The following is a 20,148-nucleotide window of genomic DNA, read 5'->3' as shown; positions in this document are numbered from 1 at the left end:
TGAATTAAGTGTTATTCATTTGATATCATCCAATATTGAGCTGTTAGTCGCGTTAACTTCATTTTGTGACGTCACGTTTCATGAAAAAAAAAACATCCCCCCCTCTGTTTTTTTGACAAATCGCACCCTGAATATAGTCTATAATAAACGGAATGGTGGCAGTATTCAGTCAGCACACCTGTTATGTGAACTCTTTCTTCATTCTGAATGTGGCTGTGTTGCTGGAATTTCCCTGTTGCAGAGTGTTGTTACACATATGCAAACTGAATATATGAATAACTGACAATATTGTGTTTGAAACCACCAGAATAGCCCATGCATGTAGCTGCACTCCATATGGTGGACTATACAGTAAAAAAACAAACAACTTCAACATCATGATTCCAGCCTTACCTGTTTGAGACTCAGCTTGTACTGAACTGGACTTCTCACTCTGGGTAGGCAATTGGAAAAACACATCACAACATATTATAAGGCTGTCAACTTAAAAGGGAAGTGCTGCTGTAGTCCTGGCATATGCAAATACGTACGTCTGCATATTGTGCACCTATGAATAGCTTCTTACCTTATTATTATCATTTAAAGGCCTGTTAGTAGACACATAGTGTCTGATTTTTCTGGAGGGTAGAGAAGGGGAGAAAAGACAGACGGTTAGGATAAAAATGTGAAAATTTAAAAAAAAAATCTCTCTCTCAATTCCCAGAGAAGGAAAAGAGACTGACGGGGAGCAAGAGGAGTGATAGAGAGAGAGAGAGAGAGAGAGAGAGAGAGAGAGAGAGAGAGAGAGAGAGAGAGAGAAAAAAAGAGAGAGAGAAAGAAATCCTAATGAGAGTGGTACACTTACCCTCCCTGTCCAATAACAGGTGTAATGTTCACATTTTGTTGGACACTGTCTCCATTCTTCTTTTTGGCATAATAAATCCCTTGCCACTCCTGGAGGGTAAATATGAATATGGATTAGGAACATAAAAACCGTACGCATACAAGGCTCACACTCACTGATCTCATTATGGCCAAACTGCATCGCTTGACAAATGAACTTCGACAGCAGCATAAAACCAAAATCTACAAGGTCTAATCTAGGCCAAGAAAAAAACAATTTATGAATCTTGAAAGGAAAATACAGAGATTGCTACACAGGTTTTCTGTTCACCAGTATTTGTACAGTGTCTATAAAAGTACAAAAAACAGCTATGGTTGTGAGAAAAGACTGCATTTGTGAAATATATCAAAGTGGTAAGGAGGGAAAAAAGGAATTTGGGGAGAAAGGAAGGGTGTTGGGGGTGGGGGAGGGTGGTCGGTGGGGGGCATGGGTCATGGATGGAGAGAGAGAGAGAGAGAGAGAGAGAGAGAGAGAGAGAGAGAGAGAGAGGGAGAGTGGAGGGAAGAGAGAGAGAGAGAGAGAGAGAGAGAGAGAGAGAGAGAGAGAGAGAGAGAGAGAGAGGTGGAGGTGGAGGGGAAGAGAGAGAGAGAGAGAGAGAGAGAGAGAGAGAGAGAGAGAGAGAGAGAGAGAGAGAGAGAGAGAGAGAGAGAGAGAGAGGGAGGTTGTGAGATGAGTGATACAGTGTATGTATGGAGGAGGGGGGGTATGGGGTCTGGGCCATGTCCAGTGGAGTTCTTTTCATGTGCACCTCACCCCCCACCACCACCACCACCGACCCCCACCCCTCCTCTACCCAGTCCGCTTCAAACGCACCTTCCCACTGTTAGCCGGAGTGCACCTGACCTTCGGACCCTGTGAAGTAAGTGCTGGCCACACAGCCGGCCCTGACTGATCTGTCCCCTTCCTAAATAAATAAATAAGTACACTGCCCCCTTTGTTGTGTCTACTCTCTACTGTCTGATGCCTCCAGTCTAGTCGCCCCATGGAGCTCTCTGGCAGTCACAGACGGCTGGTCTGGCGGCGGAGCGGATGGCCGATTGTACCGCTAATAAGGCTGCTCGAAGTATTATGGGAAAACGATTATAATCGTAAAATATTTGGGTCAAAAAATAAACATTATTGAAATGTTTTTCCCCAAGACGCATGATGCATTTGTAGAAAAAGTTTGAAGGAGCAATGTGATTAGCATGGTGTGTCAACTGTGGGGAAATGACAGATATTCACAAGCAGGCCTTCTTTACAGGCTAACTTACTTTATTCAAAAGGAAACAATCAGGATAAAAAATGATCATCAATTTGGATGAACTGAGCACTCCTTATGCCGTTTATTTGTTCCAGGCCATTACCCAAATTAGTTTCTTACTAGGGAAGTCACATTTTTGTTTGAGACCAAGTTATGTAGAATCAAAACAGTGATATTTGTATTGTCACATCTTTGAAACTGGATCACCAAGTCCAGACTCTCTTGAGTCTGTGACCAGCAGTCACCCCAGAAGTCTACCAGCAAACGCGTATCCTAGTTTGAACCGTGTCACAGACAGCAATTGCCCCCGCATGGCACTTGTCCAACGACAAAGACAAAAAGGCACCGTCTCGCCTATCAATAGCTTTGCCAACAATGCATGAAACTAACAAGCTGTGGTAAAATAGACAGACAGGCTGAGAGGTGCCCCCTTGACTGGAAATAATGATTATAAACATGTATAACCACTTCATCTACGAGCGGAAGGCTCTACTACATTGACCAAACGCCCCCTTGACCTCATCATAAGCCTGACAACACCCCCTTGACCTCATCATAAGCCTGCCAACACCCCCTTGACCTCATCATAAGCCTCTCAGCACCAACACCCCCACCCCCACCCCCACCCTAACCTCATCATAAGCCTGCCAAGCCCCTTCGTAACAAAAATGAAACAAACGAATGACCCCCTTCAAGTGTGCATATATGTCATTTTAAAACTCAGTTTGCTTTATGCCTGGGTCACAAGTGCGGTATAACCCTTTAGAGTTGGCTTCGGGAGAAAGAAAATGCCTTGATTTTACTCACCTTTCCTTTCCGTATGCAAGAATTTATCGTTTCAAGAAGATCAGGTTTATTCTTCTCACTTTTAGGCACTTGTATAATTTCCTTCCCTAGGAGTTCGCCTTTCTGATATCCCATGGTGGACTCGTATGCAGGGTTTACGTACTGTGGAGACAGGAAGTGAAGTGACGGGGGGGAAAGTGTCACAAAATGGAAGCCTCATAGAAACCAGAAGATCTCACACAAACAAGAAAAAACCTCCAACATCTGCCCATTACAGATTACACCATTTTCCATTTCAATCAATCAATCAAGAATTTATCGTCATTGTCAAAAAGGCAACCAAATTGTGTTTTGGGTACAATACTTAGTAGCAGCAGAAGCTAATAATAAGTTTAGTACACCGGGGCCGCTGCGACTCTGCCCCTTCAAAACACAACTAAATGAGATAACAATACAAGTGTTTTTTATCATAATTTAAGCACTGTTTCAGGGGCTAAAATGTGTCGGTGATGTCAGATATACTACGTCGTCATCTTTGCGGTTGTTATTTAGGAACAACAAAAACTACATCATTCACAATCAACACCACGAAATATCAAAAGCATCAAGTATTGAGAAATGGGACGAGAGGAGTCTAATGGTCTTCAAATGGATCGTAGCACAAACTCCCAAATTTCACATCAAACACACATTCTTGCTTTGGCGTAACACATATTCGTTTAACGCCTTTTTGACGTGTAATGTACCTTCAGAACCCAAAACAACACAAAATAGGCTAAGTGATTCAATAATTATTGAAACACTGATGTATTGACAACAACAGTGTCGGACGTACAGTACGTAAACGCATTTTGCAACCCACAACAGCAAAGACGACGGCAACAACAAAAACAAGTATCTGCATCAGGTGATGTATTGATGATGGCAGAACAAAGTGTGGGCCTTGATTGGAGGCAGGGCCTGGAGGTCTCGTCACAACAATGCGTTTTCAGTACCGTTACCAAATTTATCAGTCATCCCGGCCCTCCGCGGCCAAAACAAACGCGCCTTTCATATGAAAAAAGAACATGATAAAAATACTTGGACGGCCCCGTGACAAAAGAAGCTATTCACGCCAGGGGAGAACACACATATCATTACTGATATCATCGGTCACAAGACCTTCTGAACAGGCCTCTAAAGAAGAAGGGGTGAGGACTATCACACACGATTGCTGTATCCTATGAGTAAGCAGAGACACGCGCACGCAGACACAAACACACACACACACACACAGACACACACAGACGCAGAAACACACACACACGCCCGCAGATGCAGACACACACAGATGCAGACACACACACACATGCAGTATGCAGACACACATATACACAGACACACACACACACACACACACACACACACACACACACACACACACACACACACACACACACACACACACACACACACACACACACACACACACACACACACACACACATACACACACACACACAACAGGAGACCTCTGTTAAGCACATTCACTTAACAGGGACACGTTAGCTACAAGAATGCCAAAGACATGGAGAGCTCTTTTTGGAGTGACTGATTCCATTGAAGGAAAAAGAAGAAGAGGGTCCTCTCCAGAGCAGACCAACCTGAATCACTTGATCTTCACTTGTGATCTCAATGGCCTCTTGGCTCTGCTCCAGTGCACTGAAAATGGCATTGCACGCTCTAGGGTGAGAGGAAGAGAGAGAGAGAGAGAGAGAGAGAGAGAGAGAGAGAGAGAGAGAGAGAGAGAGAGAGAGAGAGAGAGAGAGAGAGAGAGAGAGAGAGAGAGAGAGAGAGAGAGAGAGGACATTGGCACAAATACAAATACAATTGTTGACAATGTAATTTAGAGACAAGCCAAATCTAAAACGACACTGGTGCGCATGGGAACTGAGTATTTGTCCCAAGCTAAACTGTTAAAAGTCCAACACCCAACAATGAGAACCTATAGCTCCTTTTCAGGCAACAGACAGTAACTGTTCCAATTTAACTTTCATTTATCATCATAACTTCATGATTTCACAACGTTACAGACATTAAATATTTTAATGCTGGCCAATGACTCTAAATAAGAGGGGTGCATATCTATTCTGTGTTTGAATACTCAGTTATTTTAGACTGAAAATTACCAAAGCATTTACATTACACTGTCACCAACAGCACTAGACTACACTGTAAGAAAGAAGTATGTGGCTGCGGAAATTTGGTTAGCCGCAGCCAACTACATTTGTAGCGAGAGTTCTCACATTGGCAATAGCAAATTACCTCTATTGCTAACTAATTAATAACGGACACATTATATCCGATTTCTCAAACAAGAGCTAGCCGCTTCAGAAGAATCCATCAGTTGTTGTGTGCGTTTGGCGAAGTCGGTGTGTGTGTAACCCGACTTATTACTGCGCAAACCGTTCCCCTCGGGGCTGCAAACTCGCCACCATGCAAATGGTAGTCACAGTACGATACCGCTGGACTAAAGGACCAGTCCGATAGCAAAGTGCTACCGATACTGTATGAGGCTGTGGGAGGGAGGTTTGCTAACGTTCATGTGTGCACGTGTGCTTGGCAGAGCTGGCTAACCTGTGTTTGGAGGTGTGTGTGTGTGCACACGTGTGCGTGTGAGAGTGTGTGTATTAACTAACATGTATGTGTGTGTGTGTGTGTGTGTGTGTGTGTGTGTGTGTGTGTGTGTGTGTGTGTGTGTGCGTGCATTCACATGTGTAGAAACTAGTGTGTGTGTGTATTAATGAGTGTGTGTGTGTGTGTGTGTGTGTGTGTGTGTGTGTGTGTGTGTGTGTGTGTGTGTGTGTGTTAACGAGTGTGTGTTTGTGTGTGTATCGACTCCTTGAGAGGCCAGTGCAGTGAGTGAGTGAGTGAGTGAGTGAGTGAGTGAGTGAGAGAGAGAGAGAGAGAGAGAGAGAGAGAGAGAGAGAGAGAGAGAGAGAGAGTGAGTGAGTGAGAGAGAGAGAGAGAGAGAGAGTGAGTGAGTGAGTGAGTGAGTGAGTGAGTGAGTGAGTGAGTGAGTGAGAGCGTGAGTGAGTGAGTGAGTGAGTGAGTGAGTGAGTGAGTGAGTGAGTGAGTGAGTGAGTGAGTGAGTGAGTGAGAGAGTGAGAGAGAGAGTGAGCGCTAAGTGAGGCCTCACCTTAGCTTGAACTGGGCCCGCACTTCTCCATGCTCCAGCTGGACAAGCTCGTTGTAGCAGGCCATCATGTTGGCATTCTCCACATACCGCTAATGGGAAGGCACGCACACACACACACACACACACACACACACACACACACACACACACACACACACACACACACACACACACACACAGATGTGTGCAGAAAGAAAGAGAAAGAGAGAGAGAGAGAGCGAGAGAATGAGAGAGAGAGAATGAGACAATGAGAGAATGGGAGAGAGAGAGAGTGAGAGGACAAGCGAGAGAGAGAGAGAGAGAGAGAGAGAGAGAAAGCGGTCCAACATCAACATTAAAAACAAGACCTGCTTGACAATCTGGCATTTTCACTACATGCCAAACAAATGCTTTAGTGTTACGTAGTAATGTTACAAATATGTCTACGTCAATCAAGGGTTAAGAACTGACGCAAGCAAGGGCCATGTAAACCAGATTTATGCTCTTTTTTTCCTCTAGTGAATAGCTCAAACAAAGGCCTGTATCAGGTATAGTATATTGCACAATTGGTCGGGTTTTTCAAGTGCATGCCACAGACCAGCAACAGCTCGTATATAAAAGCACGGCTTGAAAGTGCTCATGTTTTGTAGAGAACACAAGCCCTTATACAGTAAAACAAGTGGAAGCGCTGTGCAACTATGTTATGAATTGTAAGAATTATTTTGTCATGATATCATGCCTATGCTGCCTACCGCAGATGCCAGCGTCAGATCATTGTACAGACGGGCACCTAACCCTACAATGCTACAGGGGGTGTCACCAATACCCTGTAAATAAATGTAAGTCTGTTTCTCTGATTCTCACCTTTCTATTTTTTTCTTTATCAATTGGGTAATTTCCAGAAGGGAGAGTGGGTGCAAGTAGGGTGCAAAAGTAGGATTGGCGAGCCAATAGTCCGATTTCTCGATTAAGAATCACATAATCTGGCAAGCATAGTCCGATTTCTCAAACAAGAGCTAGCTGCTTCAGAAGAATCTATCAGTTGTTGTGTGTGTTTAGCGGAGTTGGTGTGTGCATGTGCGCACGTGCGCTTGGCAGAGCTGGCTAGCCTGTGTTTGTTTGTGTGTGCATGCGAGCATGCGAGCGTGCGTGCGTGCGTATGTGCACGTGTGTGTGTGTATTAACTAGTGTGCATATGTGCGCGCACATGAGTGTGTGTGTGTGTAGAAACTTGTCCATCTATTGACTATCATCCATCTATTGCAGAATTTAGTTTGAATGATAACTTTTGAACTAGTTAGGTGACAGGGAGGTGGTCTTAAGATAAGAGGGTTGCTGGTTCGAATTCCACTCTTACCTATCTCTACAGCAATACCTTGTAAATAACTGTAAGTCGCTTTGGATAAAAGCGTCAGCTAAGTGAATTGTAATGTAATGAAAAGGTAGACAGATGTTGATGAAATCTTGTACCAGTACTACTGTACATAAAGGAAAAGGAAAATAAACTGATGAACATTTGGAGGAAAACAAGCCTTTCAAGATAGCCACGAAGGCATTAGAATTATCTACTGTGTTGAGTACCAGTTGTCATTATCTTTTATAAATGTTTTGTTTAATGTTATTTCTTCAAGGGTTTTTTTCCCCTTTCTAATTTACACAACTGATTTTTGATCATCTTGATGGTATGATAAAGTATCGTCACCATGGACACAATCAGAGAACAGCAAATCACATTTCCCATGTACACTCCTTGACATAAAGGCTCTCGATTCTGTGGATATAAAATGTGGATAATGAATTTTGGGAATAGCAATGATTGCAGTGATTAAGTTGAAATTTGTACTCACCCTGTTGAATCCTGCAGCTATCAGAGACATCACAGTGGCTTCTTCGCGATCCGGCCTTTAACAGACACAGACGTGTGTTTTTTTTAAAAGCATCAGGAAAGAGAGATTCATCCCGGGTCACGCATAGCTTCCTTCACTGACTCATACTGTACTGCCTTGACTGGCATAACAGTACGTGAAGACTGCATTGCACATTTGCCTTTTTAATTTTACATTTTTCTGTAGTCCTTATTATCTTGCTCCCTGACTATTACCTGTATTACATGTGTCTTGAAATGTCCATGTGGGCATTATATGTATTTATGTAAGCTACTTGACACCTTAATTTCCCCCCGGGGATCAATCAAAGTTACTCTACTCTCTACTCTACTCTACATTGGTGCAGACCAGGGAAGTAAGAGTAAGGTTACTCCCATTGACCTTCGTGTTCCATTTTTACATAAAGATGGTGGTTCATGGAGCCTTTTAACACAGAGATTGCCATTGACAGTTTCAGAACAGTTCCAGGAAGTGAGCGTCAAACACAGAAAGGGCAGTAAAAGTAAATGTACTTCATTTAAATTCATTTTTGCTTGCTATGCAGTGGTTCTGTGTTAGTCTCTAGCGAAAAGATAGCCGCTGCCTAGAATTATTTGAACCTATGTATGTGAATCATGTCAGCAAACGACTTCCTGCTCCCCAGTTGTCACAACTCTGAATTCCATGGCTCTGTATTGGTGTAACTGGCTTAACATCACAGTGAAGGAAAGGTCCACCATTTTTTTTAAACATGCTCATTTTACACCTCCCATCAATTTAAATAATTGAGTTTTACCTCCTGTACTTCCAGCCGTTCTCCGACTCTGGTGAAATTAGGCTACTTCTTAGCATGTAGTATCATTGAAGCGAATGGGAGCAGTTGTTACAATTCAGTTTTTGGTACCATCCGGTTCAATGATACATGCTAAAGGAAGAACAATATCAGCAGACCCAGAGAATGGCTGTTAAACTGAATTATTTCAAATCAAGGCGAGGTGTAAAATGTGTTCCACTGTTCCATTAATGAGAATTCTCGCAACTCTCCTCAACAGTCATTGCTACTGAGCTCTGCTCTTTCACGGACTGTTCAATAAACATTTATATAAATGTTGGCAAAAAATGTGGCATTACAGAACAGCACATACAGACAAATGCTAGAAGAGTGACACAAAAGGTAAAGGAGTAGAGTAGTTTAAAAAACAGCAAATAACTGCAATTCTTACCTTTTCACAACAGCGACAATCACAGTGTTTTCTGACGAGTTTGCCGCTCTAATAGACCTGTGTAAAAAAAAAACAAAGAGATGGCTATTTAGCGCGCACTCAACCATGTGGCGCGGTGGCATCAAATCAATGTTGGTTTTAGTTATTCATGGTCCGATTCTCAGAGGCAGATCCCAGTTGTGCAGCTTGCTGTAAATAAATATGCTTTTGAAAGAATGCACTGTACCACGCAGCAGTCATCAACTAGCCGTTAGCCCCAGCCTTTTGACCCATAAAGCACCTCTTTGCTTCACTCCCAAGCAGCAGCAGTAGCGTCGACATGGCACACTGACAGTATAGAAGCGGGCAAAATGAATAGGGTTAACATACAGGGGACGGCTGAGCTAGAGCTAAATGAATGTTTATAAAGGTGTTTTGGTTTAGGGCCACGCTAAAGATAGCATGGGGGGGGGGGGCAGCATTTCTCATTTAAAAGGGGCATGACTTCACCAGCACCTGACCGAAGTTAAGCTTCAGAAATCCCTGGTTTGCCTATGCAGGGAAAGACCATGCGGCCAAGACTCCCCTCTGCTCATATAGCCTAGCACCCAAGGTGTCTCTTACAGAATATCAAACGCTCAAGCATAGCCACTTCCCTCACTGATCATTTATTTCCACTTCAACAGGATATGGAAAGTAGTGATTTAAAAGAAAATGTATAATGTATATATTATACAAATGGGTAGGCCTATGTATTACATTACAAAGGGGTAGAATTACATTATGTAGCACTACCAGTATTTCTGGTCAGCCATGGTGCAGAGACATAAAGGATTTTAAAGACTTTATTTTAAGACTTTATGTTTTGAATTGAACACATTTTGAACCTCTACTACACAAATGTACTTAAACATCCATTCGTGAGTGTACGGTATGCTCTTCGCCCTCATTACAGAATCAAAAAGGCGGTATAATGAGGTCGTTACATCATGAAAAGGAGATACAACAAAGAAGAAGTGCCTTCGAAGAGATAACAGCATGAAAAAAAAACTGGGTCAAGAGATATGAAACACATTTTTTTTTTTTTAAATGATGTGGTAAGAAGAAGGATGGGGGTGGCGGCTGGGGAGACGGGGTACGTACCGACATAGTGCTTCGGCATCAAAGTATCTGGAATGTCTGTGATCGATGATGATGAGGTCATGATGCTTTTCCACAAAGCACTCCAGTGCAGATTCGGGAGTTCGTGCGATACTGCACTTGAAGTTGGCTTTCTCACACGCCAAACAGAAGCCACTGCTCTGGTTGTCTTCTTTGGCAAACACTAAAAGTACCTGTACCAGGGAAGAAAAAAATCTGATTTATTTGTTTTAATATATTAACCCATTAAAACACAGTGTTATAAATTTGCTGTTACCAGAATGGCAATGGCAAAGTCGTAGTGCATTACTAAAGGTCCTGTGTTATGTCATAGTATTGTAGTCAGGGACGGATCATGACTCCATGGGCCCCTGGGCCAGACAACAAGAAAGGGCCCCCTCCAGATGTTAGAGACCCTATATTGTTGGGCATTCAGGTGTTTTTCCCCTGAAAATATGTGAAAATAGAGTTGTTAAAAGTGTGATTTTACACAACATGAGAAAGGAAATTTAGAGGATTGGGCTTCAGGGCCCTCTGGACTCTTGGGCCCCTGGGCCTGGGCCCGGTAGGCCCTTGCAGTAATCCATCCTTGATTGTAGTACTATGTTAGTTAACTTTTCAATGTCTATTACAGCGTTCCAATGGTGGAACGGCGAGCATTAAAGGGTTAAAAAACAGTCTCTCTATTTTCAAGACCATTCAATTTAACAAGAAAAACAAAATACATGGGGGCGGGGGGGGTGGGTGTTGTAATTTAGTATATTTCCGTATAACATTCTGTACATGGAACAGTGCTTTGTGCACTATAAAAATTATGTATTTCTTCTGAAGCAGTGCAGAGATCACTCAAGAGGACACGGGTAGAATAAACAGGGCAGCAGCAGTCACACAGCCATCAGTCACACTGCCAGGCGGCAGATTGATTGCGGCTGCTTTTTTCTGCCGCGCGTCACCTCTCGTGCGTCAGTCGCTCCCTCGTCCAGCACGGTGGGTGATTTACACTCTCTCTCTCTCTCACTCTCTCTCTCTCTCTCTCTCTCTCTCTCTCTCCCTCCTTCTCTCTCGCTCTCTCTCGCTCCCTCTCTCTCTGGCATGGGCTTCCCTCAGCTGAACCTCCACTGAGAATCAGCTGAGACAGACACAGAGACACACAGAGGAAGAGGCGAGCGCAAGGCCTGTTGGTCTTGGAGACACACAGAGACAGAGACAGAGACAGAGACAGAGACAGAGACGAGCGCAAGGCCTGTTGGAGACACAGAGACCGAGACCGAGACCGAGACAGAGACAGAGACAGAGACAGAGACAGAGACAGAGACGAGCGCAAGGCCTGTTGGAGAGACAGAGGCAGAGACAGAGACAGAGACAGAGGCAGAGGCAGAGGCAGAGACAGAGACGAGCGCAAGGCCTGTTGGAGAGACACAGAGACAGAGACAGAGACAGAGACAGAGACGAGCACAAGAGGCCTGTTGGGCAGAAAGGTGCTGCAGCCACAGGCCGAATCAGCGAATCAGCAGCCGCGTAGGAAGGCATTGAAGGCATTTTAATGTAACTCCTGCGCAAGCGTAAAAAAAGAGCCAAAGTATACACACACACACACACAGTCACGCATTCCCTCATACACATACATACACACACACACAAACACACGCACACACACATACACACACACACACACACAAACTCCCTCTCTCCCTCACGCACACACTCTCCCTCACGCACACACTCTCCCTCTCTCTCACACACTCTCTCTCTCACACACACACTCTCTCTCTCACACACACACTCTCTCTCACACACACACACTCTCTCTCACACACACACTCTCTCTCTCTCTCACACACACTCTCTCTTTCACACACACACACTCTCCCTCTCCCTCACACACACTCTCTCTCTCTCCCTCACACTCTCTCTCTCTCCCTCACACACACTCTCTCTCTCTCCCTCACACACACTCTCTCTCTCCCTCACACACACTCTCTCTCTCCCTCACACACACTCTCCCTCACACACACATACTTTTTCTCCCTCTCTCACACACACACACACACACACACACACACACACACACACACACACACACACACACACACACACACACACACACACACACACACACACACACACACACACACACACACACACACACACACACACACACACTTTCTCTCACTCACACACACACACACACTTTCTCTCACTCACACACACACATACTCGGAGGCCCCCCTCTAGAATTGGCTGAGAACACCGAGACCAAATCCATGAGTCATTCATACTCTCACACACGTCATCTCCAATCCGCTCAACGGCTCAGACGCCGAACATTAAGAATGAGCAGTTTGTTCAGCAAAAATATGTTTTTTTTTCTTCTTTCTCCCCAGCCTTCCTTCCTCCTGCATCTTTTTTCCACATCATGCGCAATACAACAGCCAGGAAAATAAAAAGGTACAAAAGAAAAGCTGTGCGTTTCACCACCACGGCCCCCTTAAGACAGACCCCTTTGGGTTGAGGTTTTGTGAGGGGATAATTATGGTTTGAATTCTCTTGAAAGTGTCAGCCCTTCTTTTTTTTCCTCCAAAAAGCATGACCTCATGCACCAATCAGAACCCAGCAAAGGCATCTGGACTGCCTGCGAGGCGAGCTAACAGAAACCATGAACCTAAGGCTCTCTTCTCGAAGACGCACACACACACTGATAGGACAGACACACAGACACACACACAACTCTGTGCATGCAGTCTGCACTGCTCATACAGAATTATGTCAGAATTCCACATTGACATGCTGTCGCTGAAGTCCACATTCTTTCTGACCGTGAACCTCCCAACACCACTCGAGCCAAGATCTACGCATGTTCACATTCTCACTGCTGAGCTGAGCAATCCCGAAATTGTTTCGCCTGTAAAGCGTGACGTGAAAAGTCGAAGGGCCAGACATACTCTGCGAGTGTGGTATCCATGCGAAAATGAAACGAGTGACCCGCACAGGAGAAGACCGTTGAATGAAACTCACACACTGAGGCTTCCGGGAAGCCCAGAGAGAGCGAGTGAGAGAGAGATGGAGACGAGAGGAGAGGAGAGTGCGGACGCAGTTTACAGTTAGATGAGGTCATTTTGTACACAGGAGGGTTAGTTCTGGAAGTGTGAAAAGCCAGTGTCTAGAAAACATCATTGTTAAAAAACACGCGGCCAAGTCCCGTGAGCGAGGAAGGAATGGAATGGCAGGATCAGCTGTGAGCCCGCGGTGACAAAAACAGGAAAGGGAAATCTCTTGGTTTCATGTTCCTACTGTGATTAAGCCGAAGAGCATCAAGGCACAAGCACCAGGTATTATTTTTTTCCTCCCCTGAAATATCAGACTCACACTTTATCATTGTATTTGACCAATACCTTCAATAAATATATGAATAAAAAAAAGAAATATCAGACTCCATGCTATATATAATGTCTTGTTCAGAGGAGGATTAAAAAAAGACTTGCAAAAAAGCAATTGAAAAAAACAATGAAATGGGTCAATCAAAAAGGAACATGAATTAAAAAAAGAAAACCATGAACTTCAAAACATTGAAAACATTTGTTTATCTTGCACACGCAAAGGCCAAATACCAATCAAATCCATATTTGTACTGGAACTGGTAGAGTAGTGTGTTAATAAGAACCAAGCGTAACCCTGTCCAGAAACCAAAACAAAGCCAGAGCCCCATGAATGAGAATGTCACTTTCTCGCACACGGTCAATCCTTTAGCACACGTAACAAAAGGAGAGAGAAAGAGAGAGAGCGAGCGAGAGAGAGCGAGAGAGAGAGAGAGAGAGAGAGAGAGAGAAAGCGAGAGAGAGAGAGAAAGCGAGAGAGAGAGAGAGAAAGCGAGCGAGAGAGAGAGAAAGCGAGAGAGAGAGAGAAAGCGAGCGAGAGAGAGAGAGAGACAGAGAGAGCGAGAGAGAGAGAGAGAGAGAGAGAGAGAGAGAGAGAGAGAGAGAGAGAGAGAGAGAGAGAGAGAGAGCGAGAGAGAGAGAGAGAGAGAGAGAGAGAAGAGAACAGCCATGTGCTGTGCTGTGCTGTGCTGTGCTGTCCTCTTATAATGAACCATTCACTGTCTGTGACTTCCAGACACCAGAATCCGAGGGCTTTCTGTGTCTCCCCTCGTACGAGATGGATCGTCTCCGATTGTATGCTCATTGTTGTACACGACGAGTGTACAACTCGGTTGCCATGGTAATCTTAGGGTTTATGGCCTTCACAATCTTCCCATTAACACTTCTGTGTTTTGGGGTTGGGGTGTGTGGGGTGTGTGGGGTGTGTGGGGTGTGTGGGGTGTGTGGGGTGGGGTGGGGTGGGAGTCACTGAATTGAGAGACTGTTTTTTTGCCTTTTGTTTTCAAGCTATCGCAGTGGTAGTCTGCTCAATGAGCTTGCATCCAGATGTGTCTGTCTGCGCTAAAGTGACACAGCAAATAATCCATAAAGCCAGCTGTTGTTTTTACAGACACAAACTGTATTTGTAGACTGTAACTGTAGACACAAACTGTATTTTGTCAAGAAAAGTCACGGTTCCACACAAATGACCTCAACCCATTGCACGGTTTGCATAAAAAAACAAACAGCCAGTTGTTGCACTTAGAAGGAAGATGCCCTTTGGGGTGTTTATTTGTTCTTTGTGGCCTTTTTTTAAAGCAGAGAGGGAATGCAGGACAGGACATTACCTGAAGCTGATCTTCGAATAACTTCATTGGTCCAAACTGCACCTCTGTTGATGTAGTCTGGAGGAGAGACAGAAGACAAGAAGCACATTACTTTTTAAAAGATGGTTTGTGTTAGAAAAAGGCAATAAATCACATTTACAAACTGCATAATGTTACAGTACCACACAACAAAAACGTATAACAACTTCAACAATCAGGCTTGTATGTTGTGTTCCATAATACACAGTGTAAGACACCATGCCACGTCACACAAACAGCGGATCTCTGAGCAAGTCTAATTCAAACTTTTCCTCCACGCGAGAAGAAGAGAGTTTACTTCTCGCTGCAAATAATTTAGTTTCCTCCCCTCTAATGGAGCTCCACACAGGGTTTAGTATCCATGGCAACCAAGCTCTCTACAGACAGCCACCCCTCAAGAATTCCTCTCCCCAGTAAACAATCCACGCACGTGAGACAGGCACCGAGGGGAATCTGAAATCAGGGGCAGATCTGAAATCACTTCCTCCAAAAAAAACAAACTAAGTAACTCTATAAATAAATCAATTAATTAATTAACAAATACAATCAATCAATTAACAAATGCATCAAATCAATTAATAAATAGGTAGTAAGCCTCTTTTTTTAAAGACTTAGCACTTTAATCCACGCAGCATAGCATGGCCACAGCCCCAAGGCCCCACTTGTGTAGAAGCGGCTTATGAGGTGGTGTGTTTGAGTGTGTTAAGAAAGACTTTATCTATCCACAGTGTAAAAAACGTAATTCCAGACAGATTTAGTGTTTCACAACTGGGCTTTTTTTGTTTTACTTCCAATAAAAAAAACATTATGTGAACAAATAAAAGGCTTCCATTAGAAATAAGAAATACATCCAAAAAGAAATGTCATGTCTCGTACAGTTAACTACTGTGCACTAGTGGCAGTCAGGTACATGAAAAATGTCATTCATAAATACTATGTAATAATAACAATGCCTCTTTTGGTATCCAGAGCAAGCAACAAGCAACAGTATGAGGATATGAGATGTGTTTTGGGTTGTTATTTACTTCATTAGACGAGACACTTTTTATTATACTATATTCAAATGTTATTGATACAGAGGATGTTGTTATTGCTATTATTATAATCATGATTACTATCATAATCGTCATTACCAATATGATTATGATTAATATTATTACTACGACACCATGTTACTTATGACACCAGCATTTCTGTAATGTCCAAAAATGGGGGTACTGCCACAGACCAAGCAGAGTCAAGCAGAACGACAAATGCAGGCCGAGTGGAATGCTTTTGCGTTTAATTTTCCTGCATGAAGGATGACTTCTGCCAATTTCAATATGCTGTTGTATTGCTCATGCTACCCTTGACTCCTTGATCTCCATAGAAGTCGATGCCTGCCAATAGAAATGCCACATGTACTGTATATGTGCCTTGCCATAAGAAATCAGTCCGCAAGTAGGCCCAGGGGCATACTGAGTTAATCAGATTCTGATCTGGCGCAGGTTCTAAGCTTTACAATAATACCTTATGCGTACATGGTAATCTGATGAATTTGTGGCATTTTGAGTGTGTTCGTGTCGTAAAAGAAAACAAAGAATTCAGCCCTGAAAGCTCCTTTTGGCCACAGAGAAGAAATAAAGCTTTCCATTTTAAAGACACTCTGTATGCTTTCTAAAGCATTGGATAGCTTTTTCAAAACCTCAACTTGCAGATTCTGCAATTTTTTTTATTTATTTATTTTTAAATGAAAAAATTTACAAAATATCTTTATTTGTGATTTTCTCGGTTTCAGCCGGGCCTACTTGTGTCTTCTCGTCACATGTACATATGCACCCCCTGCCCCAGAGCATTTACTAAACATAAGAGCGACAACGCACTTGACACAGATCACACACAACACACAAGGGCCTTCAAATCAGTTATCATATTACCTTGAACAGTCTACAGCACATGACTATGCTCAAATAGAGTTCTTTTTTTCCTCAAAGTGCAGAAGTAGTCAGCCTTTTACCAGTGCGCACACGTGCGTGCGCGCACACAAACACACGCACACGCACACACACACACACACACACAGAGTCATGTAAACGTACAAAGGCAGCACACACACACACACACACACACACACACACACACACACACACACACACACACACACACACACACACACACACACACACACACACACACACACACACACACACACACACACGTAAACGTACAAAGGCAGCAACATCTTGACCCAATTTGAGACGGCCTAGCGATGAGCTAACAGTAACTGACGGCTCCTCTGCCATTAGTGTAAACCCTTTTCAATTGGAAATATACAGTACAGTACAGTCCACGCATTGGAAATATACAGTACAGTACAGTCCACGCATTGGAAATATACAGTATAGTACCATACAGTCCACGCATTTGAAATATACAGCAGAGTACAGTAGTCCACACATTGGAAATATACAGTATAGTACAGTAGTCCACGCATTGGAAATATACAGCAGAGTACAGTACAGTCCACGCATTGGAAATATACAGTACAGTACCGTACAGTCCACGCATTGGAAATATACAGTAAAGTACAGTACAGTCCACGCATTGGAAATATACAGTAAGTTACAGTACAGTCCACGCATTGGAAATATACAGTACAGTACAGTACAGTACAGTCCACGGATTTGAAATATACAGTACAGTACAGTAGTCCACGTGGGCCGTGTTGCACACTCGCAGTGCAACACATTAGCCAAGTGCCCCCCTCCCCTCACCTCCCCCATTCTCCAGCGCCATCAAAGTCCTATTCCTCGTTTACCCCCCCTCACCTCCCCTCACCTCCCCCATTATCCTGCACCATCCAGCCCTATTCCTTGTTTACCCCCCTCCCCTCACCTCCTCCATTCTCCTGTGCCACCATCCAAGCCCTATACCTCGTTCACTCCCCCCCCCCCCTACTCCACAGTCATCTCCCCCCTCCCCCTCCCCCTCCCCACCCACTGCAATATGAAGTCCCCCCCCCCCTACTCCACAGTCATCCCCCTCCCCGCCCACTGCAATATGAAGTCCCCCCCCCCTACTCCACAGTCATCCCACCCCTCCCCCCCCCCACTGCAATATGAAGTCCCCCCCCCCTACTCCACAGTTATCCCACCCCTCCCCCCCCCCACTCCAGTCATCCCACCCCCCCCCCCCCACCACTGCAATATGAAGTCCCCCCCCCCACTCCACAGTCATCCCACCCCTGCTCCTCCCCACGCACTGCAATATGAAGTCCCCCCCCCCTACTCCACAGTCATCCCACCCCTGCTCCTCCCCACGCACTGCAATATGAAGTCCCCCCCCCCCCCTACTCCACAGTCATCCCACCCCTCCCCCTCCCCACCCACTGCAATATGAGGTCCCCCCCCCCTACTCCACAGTCATCCCACCCCTCCCCCTCCCCACCCACTGCAATATGAAGTCCCTCCCCCTCCCCACCCACTGCAATATGAGGTCCCTCCCCCTCCCCACCCACTGCAATATGAGGTCCCCCCCCCCCTACTCCACAGTCATCCCACCCCTCCCCCTCCCAACCCACTGCAATATGAAGTCCCCCCCCTACTACTCCACAGTCATCCTACCCCTCCCCCTCCCCACCCACTGCAATATGAAGTCCCCCCCCCACTGCAATATGAAGTCCCCCCCCACCCACTGCAATATGAAGTCCCCCCCCCCTGGTGTGTGGGGGCCATCTGTGCAACACTCAATGGAACGCTGACAGGATTACGAGGAGACGTCCCGAGGTTGCATGTTTGGATCAAATCGAGACCAAATGCACACCACACTCGCGTGTTCAATCATCTCGGAGTCGCCTCGAGAACCGAGAGGGCACAACAAACGCACGCACTCCACTCCGCCTCCCCATGCCTGAAAAAACCCTCGCAGGCCCAGCAAGCCTTCAAACAAACACACACCGGCACGGCACGAAAGAAAGCAAAACGCGATCTGCCCAGCACAGCACAGCACAGCAGCCTGCAGCATTTTCACACTGCATGTTTCCACAAAAAAAAAAAAAAAAACAGTCCACATCTCATCCAGTGACATGTGTATGTGCGTGGCGGCATCCATAAAGTAAGCACTGCAGTCCAGAACACATAAACAAAAGTGGAGAAATGTTCGGGAGGTTGCTGGCAAGGCTTCCAGCAAGTGAGCTAGGCCCTGACTTGGTGAACGAACGGCAAACAGATCCCCTACGTTTCCCCCGCCCCCCCCTCCAAACACTTTTCCATCACCACCATGTGACTCCTCTCCATACACCCCCTGCCTGCTCCCTCAGTTTGGTGACAAATAGGAAACGGGAGCGTGTCTATGTTCCCACATCACTAAGACTTTTAACATTAATATTTAGGCCCAGTGGTCCCATAGCCCATTTGGTCCCACAAGCATATTCCTGCTGCTCCATGATCCCACATTTCTAAGAATGTATTCAAATTTAGGCTCCATGTTCCATGGCAGGTAGAAAGGCATGTTCTCTTAGGTTACTCGGAAATGTGGGAACATGGAGTTGTGGAACACAGGGTGTATATTTGAATAAATTCTTTAAAAATGTGGGAACATGGAGTAGCAGGTATAATCTGTGGGACCAATGGGCTGTGGGACCAGTGGGCTGTGGGAACATAGAGCTGACCCCATAGGGAACTAGCATGCAGTCACAGTGTGCGACTTCTACATATGTAGCAACTAGGCCCTGCCTTTGTGAACGAAGTGAACACCACACAGATCACCTCATTTTTTTCTCTCGTCTCAACCTCAAACACTTTTCCGCCACCACCACCACCACCACCATGTGAGTTGTGCCCACCCCACCCCACCCCACCCCACTCCGCTCCGCCAGTTTGGTGACAAATGGGAAACTAGCATGTCCAGTCACAGTGTGCTTAGCTAGCCGTTAGCTAGCCACTACAGATGGCAGAGTTCAGCTCCATAGCCCTACTGTATTTGCCTAGTAATGCTGCCTGCCTTTAACCCTGCATCCTGTCTACTGGGTGCATCCGGCCCTATGGATCCTCCGCGCCACAAAAGCCCTTCATATAAACTGGGAGAGTGGCTTTCCACCAAAGTGAAAAACAGGAAATTGGATGACATTGTTCAGTGAGCAGACGTCAGCAGAGACAGATATAAAAGGGTAAAC

At 45.0% G+C, this 20,148-nt stretch overlaps 1 protein-coding gene across 1 annotated transcript in view; it reads right to left on the bottom strand.

The window, feature by feature from the left end:
* Positions 1-20,148, bottom strand: part of pde8a (phosphodiesterase 8A) — a 73,171-nt gene that overhangs the window by 27,046 nt on the left and 25,977 nt on the right. Inside the window, exons 2-11 of the mRNA XM_063188357.1 lie at positions 14,979-15,035; positions 10,280-10,470; positions 9,158-9,214; positions 7,917-7,971; positions 6,091-6,179; positions 4,556-4,634; positions 2,934-3,074; positions 845-933; positions 566-617; positions 394-433 (exon numbers count right to left, since the gene is read on the bottom strand). Coding sequence (XP_063044427.1) covers positions 394-433; positions 566-617; positions 845-933; positions 2,934-3,074; positions 4,556-4,634; positions 6,091-6,179; positions 7,917-7,971; positions 9,158-9,214; positions 10,280-10,470; positions 14,979-15,035 — 850 coding nt within the window. The remainder of the gene's footprint in view (positions 1-393; positions 434-565; positions 618-844; positions 934-2,933; positions 3,075-4,555; positions 4,635-6,090; positions 6,180-7,916; positions 7,972-9,157; positions 9,215-10,279; positions 10,471-14,978; positions 15,036-20,148) is intronic.

This window comes from Engraulis encrasicolus, chromosome 22 (assembly GCF_034702125.1).
Source record: "Engraulis encrasicolus isolate BLACKSEA-1 chromosome 22, IST_EnEncr_1.0, whole genome shotgun sequence".
NCBI classification, from domain to species: Eukaryota; Metazoa; Chordata; class Actinopteri; order Clupeiformes; family Engraulidae; genus Engraulis; species Engraulis encrasicolus.
Note: the sequence above shows the minus strand (reverse complement) of the source record. Positions and strands in the feature narration are given on the sequence as shown.